The 7,466-nt window shown below is 46.9% G+C and overlaps 1 protein-coding gene across 2 annotated transcripts in view; it reads left to right on the forward strand.

Annotated features, from left to right (window-relative positions):
• Positions 1–7,466, forward strand: part of LOC139267377 (uncharacterized) — a 290,673-nt gene that overhangs the window by 259,313 nt on the left and 23,894 nt on the right. For both annotated transcript variants that reach the window (XM_070885623.1, XM_070885624.1), the window contains one exon: positions 5,534–5,660. In XM_070885623.1, coding sequence (XP_070741724.1) covers positions 5,534–5,660 — 127 coding nt within the window. The remainder of the gene's footprint in view (positions 1–5,533; positions 5,661–7,466) is intronic.

Genomic DNA, 7,466 nt, shown 5'->3' on the forward strand with positions numbered 1-7,466 from the left:
TCTTTACCTCCCTCTTTGCCTTCACACTCTTTAAACCCACTTCCTGACCAGGCTTTTGGTCACCCTCCTAATATCTCCTGATTTAGCTCAATGCCCATTTACCTCGGTGAAGTGCTTTGGGACATTTTATCGACATTAATGTTGCTATATAAATGCAAATTGTTTTTGTTGAAGGATTAATGCGATATTGTAAGAATATCAATAAAGAATTTGTAGTTCATTGTGGCATTCTATAACTAGCATTTATTGTAGAGAAATTGAGGATAATTTTCACTTTTGTTGCAGGGCGAAAACTGGTAGTTGAGGATCAGACATTCATTATTGACCTTACCCAATTTTCCTTTCCATTGTCAGTCTTCTGCCCATGCACAAAGTGAAAATTATATGCCTGTGTTTTAATTGTAGCTTGTGTTGCATTTGATTTCATAACCTGTGCCCGATACTGGGTTTAATCACTGATTAGATTTGCTGCCAAGTAGCACTTGTGTTAATAATCTAACAGTAAGAAAATGTTGAATCAGCTTGCAGGCTTTGGAATATTGTTTGCACCACATTCCCAGGCCTTTGGGGCAACACAAGGCAATAAGTCATAGGAAACTTGATTTTTGCATTCAACCCATCAAAACTAGAAACACGTTTTGTCCATATCTGTGATAAATGATCTCTGTATCTGTTAACTTCAGTCCATTTTCATGCTAGCATTCACAGATGAAAGTATGAGAAATATATGAAGATGCCCTTCTAACAGAATATGTGAAATTATACCAATGTTTCACACCACTGGGGATGAATATTGTGATACACTAATTAAAAAATGGCATGTGCTGCTTAGGCCAGTATCAGCCAAACAAAGTTCTCAATTGGGAAAAAGCCAACTTTACTAAGCGGAGATTTAGCCAAAGTGGACTGGAAACAGCTACTTGAAGGTAAATCGATGTCAGAGCAGTGGGAGACATTCAAGGAGGAGATCCTGAGGTTTCAGAGCATGTATGTTCCCTTAAAGGAAAAGGGTGGGACTAACAAATCTAGAGCTCCCTGGATGTCGAGGGGCAGACAGGGTAGGATAAAGAAAAAAAGGCAGGCTTATTACAGAGACTGAGGGCACAATACTGCAGAAAGCCTAGAGGAGTATCGGAAGTGCAGGAGTGAAATTAAAAAGGAAATTAGGAAAGCAAAGAGAGAGCATGAAAACATTTTGGCAAGGAAAACCCAACAATGTTTTATAAATATATTAAGAGCAAGAGGATAACTAAAGAAAGGGTAGGGCCTATTAGAGACCATGAGGGTAATCAGTGTGTGGAGGCGGGAGATGTGGGTAAGGTTCTTTGTGAATACTTTGCGTCTGTTTTCACAAAGGAGAAGGGGCGATGCAGGCATTACAATCGGAAGAATTTGAAATATTAGATGAAATAAACAAAATGAGAGAGGAAGTATTAAGGGGTTTAGCAGCTTTGAAAGTGGATAAATCCACAGGCCCGGATGAAATGTATCCCAGGCTGTTAAGAGAAGCAAAAGTGGAAATAGCAGAGGCTCATTTTCCAATCCTCTCTGGCTACAGGTGTGGTGCCAGAGGACTGGAGGACTGTTAATGTGGTACCTTTGTTTAAAAAGGGAGAAAGGGATAGACTGAGTAATTACAGGCCAGTCAGCCTAACCTCAGTGGTGGGAAAATTATTGGAAAAAATTCTGAGGGAAAGGATAAATCTTCATTTAGAAAGACACGGATTAATCAAGGACAGTCAGCACAGATTTGTTAAGGGAAGGTCTGACTAACTTGATTGGATTTTTGGAAGAGGTAACAAGGAAGGTCGATGAGGGTAGTGCGTTTGTTGTAGTGTATGTGGATTTTAGCAAGACTTTTGATAAGGTCACACGTGGCAGACAGGTCACGAAAGTAAAAGCCCATGGGATCGAAGACAAAGTGACAAGTTGGATCCAGAATTGGCTGAGGCAGGAAGCAAAGGGTAATGGTTGATGGGTGCTTTTGTGACTGGAAGGCTGTTTCCAGTGGGGTTCTGCAGGGCTCAGTGCTGGGTCCCTTGCTTTTTGTGGTATATGTCAATGATTTCGACTTGAAATGTAGGGGGTATGATTAAGAGGTTTTCAGATGATACAAAAATTGGCTGTGTGGTTGATAATGAAGAAGAAAGCTGTAGACTGCAGGAAGATATAAATGAACTGGTCAGGTAGGCAGAACAGTGGCAAATGGAATTCAATCCTGAGGAGGGCTAACAAGGCAAGGGAATACACAATAAATGGTAGGACACTGAGAAGTGTAGAGGAATAAAGGGACCTTGGAGTTCATGTCCCCATATCCCTGAAGGTGACAGACCAGGTAGGTAAGGTGGTTAAGAAGACATATGGAATACTTGCCTTTATTAGCCGAGGCATAGAATACAAGAGCTTGAACTGTATCAAACACTAGTCAGGCCACCGCTCGAGTACTGCGTGCAGTTCTGGTCACCACATGACAGGAAAGATGTGATTGCACTAGAGAGGGTACAGAGGAGATTTATGAGGACATTGCCTGGACTGAAGAATTTTAGCTATGAGGAAATATTGGATAGCTTTGCATGCAAAGAAGCCTCCTCTGTTCCAAAGCTGGGAATGGTTACAAGAGGGTCTTGTGGCACCAAAGCACTTGTGCCATGCTATCTGAATGTGCTCTGTTTAATGGACTTGGAAGTTGCACATGGTTCATCAGGCGGATATTGAAGTGGGGAGCAATCTTATCAGATCTTGGAAAGCAATCTTAATAATGTGTAAAAATCATTTAATAGCAAATAGGGTGCTGAACTAAGCCTACCTATGTGTCATGCATTTTAGGTGGCAACCCACAGAGTGCTGAGCAGCACCAACAGCATGAGTACAAATAGTGTCAGATTCATAATTGAAGTATTGAAGGAGTTCATGAATTAAAATTGTACTCACTTTGACAACCCTTGTCAGATCATTAAATTTCTTTTGGCACTATGTGCCAGTCCTGACCACAGTGTTGGAGGTAGAGACCTCCTCAGCGATTTCCCTCCAAATCCTTTTAAATATGGATAGCAGTGGTCTAGATCCACCCCGAAGATACAACTCCTGTCATCTTCTTTCCACAGCCCCCACTAGAGCTTCATTAGCCTCGTGGCTGAATCACCTGACACGCTGGAATCGTCGTCCTCCATGATCAAAATCCAAATGTAAAATGGTTATTCAGCCCTGGTTGCAATACGCACGCGTGCGCCCGCGCCCTGCATTTAGGGTGTACGGCTGGAGACCAGACCAGAAGCACAGGAAGAAAAATTAAAATTTGCGCTTGCGCAGAATGACCGATTTTTTTTTCAGTGCAGGAACTTTTGGCTCCGGCGCACAAAATCAGTGGTGTAACGCTGGAGTTATCGCTAACACTCCTCATGAACTTTCATTTGGCAAAAGTTCCTCGCTCTGGCGATAAATTTAACCCGGTGCAAAATTTTTGGCTGTGCCACGATTTGCGCCCAAAAACACAAAATGCCGAAAATCCAGCCATAAAACTCCAATACCCCTCCATATCAAAGATCATCTTAACGGACATATAATGCCAATTTTTCTTCTTCATTGGTCCAGTGTCTTGGACTTCCCTACCTTATGCTATTGTCGGAGCACAATCACCACAAGGACTGCAGCAGTTCAAGGAGAAGGCATCACCACATCTCGGGGAAACCAGGAATGAGTAGTAAATGAGCTCCTGTCAGTGTCACCCAGAACAAAGCAAATTCGATTCCAGGCCCAGAATATAAGTCCCAGCCTTGCCAGCAATTTACACCATCTTAAGTTGATTGAACACCATTCCCAGGAATAGCTTTAAATAGAAGTTTGCATGCTGCTCTGTGGTCCATGCTCTGCTCTGCACTTACTTTTCTTCATGTTGACTACATGTAATTAAGGCTGGTCACCTGTAATTCCCATTAATAGAATGGAGAGAAATCTGCTCTGCAATATAGTTTTAAGTGGAGTTCTAATGGGGAATTGCAAGGGTGGTATCTAGAGATAGGGTCATTTGTACTAGACTGTGGTATACCAACTGTCTGCAGTCAACAGCACCCTATTATTGTAAGATTGTCTTTAAACTTTGGTGGATGAGCTTTTGTTTTATTCCTGGAAAATGGGCGTCGCTGGCAAGGCCAGCATTTATTGCCCACCCCTAATTGCCCTTCAGAAGGTGGTGGTGAGCCACCAACTTGAACCGCTACAGTCCATGTGGTGAAGGTGCTTTCATAGTGCTGTTGCAGAGGGAGTTCCAGGGAATTGACCCAGCGACGATGAAGGAACGGCGGTAGACTTCCAAGTCAGGATGGTGTATAACTTGGAGGGGAGATTGCAGGTGATGGTGTTCCCATGCACATCTTGCCATTGTCCTTCTGGAGGTAAAGGTCACAGGTTTGGGAAGTATTGCCAAAGAAGCCATAGCGAATTGCTGCAGTGCATCTTGTAGATGGTACACACAGCAGCTACAGTGCGCCAGTGGTGGAGGAAGTGAATATTTAAGGTGGTGGATGGGGTGCCAATCAAGCGGGCTGCTTTGTCCTGGATGATGTTGAGCTTCTTGTGTTGTTGGAGCTGCACACATCCAGGCAAGTGGAGAGTGTTCCATCAGCTTAAGCAGTTCCTGACTGGGCTATCAATCCACTTTATTGCAGTGGAACACTGGGTCTTTTTGAAGGGGGAAATGGTGGAGCATGGTTGCTAGCTGTCACTTTAAAAAAAAATCCATTCTTGGGATGTAGGCAAGGTTAATATTTATTGCCCATCCCTAGTTGCCCTGAGAACATGATGGTAGGCAGTATTCTTGAATTGAGTGGCTTGCTAGCCCACTTCAGAGGGCAGTTAAAAGTCAACCACATTGGTGAGAGTCTGGAGTGGCATATAGGCCAGACCAGTTTCCTTCCCTAAAGGTCTTGCCTTGCAATGAACACAATTTCTATCACCCCGTTGTGAAGCAGGGTTCATTGCATGTGGAGAAATCAGCAATCCTGATAACTGAGAAGGTGTTTAAGATTATGAAGCAATATGATGAGGCAAATGCTGACATTACCTCCACTGGTCAGTGAGAAGTTAATGATGAGACCCAAATTTAAAACAATCAAAGAATTAAAGTGGCGATTAAAGATATGTTTTATTTGTAGTGTGCGATGGGAATGTGGAAATCTCTACCACAAACCTATCGTTGAAGCCAAGTTCTTGGGCGGGGCGGGGGGGAAAGAGAGGGCTGGAAGGATGATCTTAAAAGGCACAGGGAGTAAGGAGAGAGTGGGTTTAGACTTGTGGAAAAATACCAGTCGAGACTTGATAGGCTGTTAATGTCCATTTTCAGTAACATTCCCAGTCAACAAAATATTCTGGACAGGAAATATAACTATAGGCTCGTTGTTGATATCCACTGTTCTTGCAATAATGCGCTTGTTCCAATGTTGAAATCTGAAGAGTTGCTAAAATTGAACAGTCCCGCTTGTATGCCGGTTAAATAGCTCATTAAGAGTAATAAGTGCATTCTCATCTTGATTTATAGCTGGGTTGCATATGAGAATACTGATTTCACAGGAGAACAGTATGTCCTGGAGAAGGGGCTGTACAGCAGCTATGAAGATTGGGGAGCAACTAATTTTAAGATCGCCTCCGTTCAACCTGTTCTGGTGGTAGGTGTTTAAATTTATCCCTCTTATGTGTTTAAAATTGCTATGAGAATTGAACAGACTGGGCTGATGACTCAAAAATATTCCAGTGGCACAAATGTCTTTTACAAAAAAAAGTAACATTTGTGGCAAGTTAAATCACTTTTTATTTTCTACTTGTTTTATATTTTAACATTTGTTTGGAACAGAAGGGAAGACTGGAGACAAAGCAATTAGGGTGTCGCCCCCCACCTCCCCCTTCTCTTCTAAAAAATGTTTGCAGACCACATTGCTCCAATTTCATCTTGACTTTAACATTTGAGACAAGCTGGGTAACGATTGCCAAAAAATGCTGAAATAAACCATTCATCTGTCATTGCTTAGCTTTCCTGCTGAAGTGGTATTTATCTCCCTGGCTGCTTACCGTATCAATATAAGCAAATTTTATTATGTGGTAAATGTGTGTATTATAGATGCTTACAATGGGCCCAAGTTTCGAGCCGCGCCTAGAACGGCGCAGTCCCGACCTGGACGCCCATTTTTCGCGCCACAAAGTGCGCCTAAAAAAACCCTCCGTATTCTCCACCTCCCTGCAGGTCCTCTAGCCCTCGGCGCAGGAGTTGTAGGGGGCGGAGCCAGGTCCCTGCGCTGAAAACAGTGCCGGGACCTCTGCACATGCGCGCTACAGTGCAGTAGCTCCAGGCGCCCGAAACTGTGTGGTGGGGGGGCTCCGAAGCACGCAGCCCCTAGCCCTGGCCGAATGGCCTCACTGGGGCTGCGTGAATAAGGCTCCTCCCACGGCCAGCTCCTGCTTTCTCCCGACCCGCTTCCCGCCCCACCCCCCCACTTCCCCCCCGGACCGGACCTGACACGCGCTCCCACCCCCCCTCCGCCACCGGACCGGACACCCGCTCCCCCCACCCCGCCCCCGGACTGGATCCGACCTGACCTCCCTCTCCCTCCCACCCTCCCCCGACCCGAACCGACCTCCCTCCCACCACCCTCCTGACCCGACCCAACGTCACCTACCTGTAAATCTAGTGCTGGGGACGGGCCCTGCCCGAAGTCTCTGGGCCCAGCCCGTTCAGCCTCCCTCTCCCAATCTCCTTCCCCCACCCCCCCAATCTCCTCCCCCCCCCCCCCCCCAAGTCTCCTCCCCCCCCCCCCCCCAAGTCTTCTCTCCCCCCTCCCCCCAGTCTTCTCTTTCCCCCCCCCAGTCTTCTCTCTTCCCCCCCCCCCAGTCTTCTCTCCCCCCCCCCCAGTCTTCTCTCCCCTCCCCCAGTCTTCTCTCCCCCCCCCCCAGTCTTCTCTCCCCCCCCCCCGTCTTCTCTCCCCCCCCCCCCAGTCTTCTCTCCCCCCCCCCAGTCTTCTCTCCCCCCCCCCAATCTTCTCTCCCCCCCCCAATCTTCTCTCCCCCCCCCCCCAGTCTTCTCTCCCCCCCCCCAGTCTTCTCTCCCCCCCCCCAGTCTTCTCTCCCCCCCCCCAGTCTTCTCTCCCCCCCCCCAGTCTTCTCTCCCCCCCCCTGTCTTCTCTCCCCCCCCAGTCTTCTCTTCCCCCCCAGTCTTCTCTTCCCCCCCCCCCAGTCTTCTCTTCCCCCCCCCCCCAGTCTTCTCTTCCCCCCCCCCCCAGTCTTCTCTTCCCCCCCCCCCCAGTCTTCTCTTTCCCCCCCCCCCAGTCTTCTCTTTCCCCCCCCCCAGTCTTCTCTTCCCCCCCCCCAGTCTTCTCTTCCCCCCCCAGTCTTCTCTTACCCCCCCCCCAGTCTTCTCTTACCCCCCCCCAGTCTTCTCTTACCCCCCCAGTCTTCTCTTCCCCCCCCAGTCTTCTCTTCCC

This window comes from Pristiophorus japonicus, chromosome 7, assembly GCF_044704955.1.
Source record: "Pristiophorus japonicus isolate sPriJap1 chromosome 7, sPriJap1.hap1, whole genome shotgun sequence".
Lineage (NCBI taxonomy): Eukaryota > Metazoa > Chordata > Chondrichthyes > Pristiophoridae > Pristiophorus > Pristiophorus japonicus.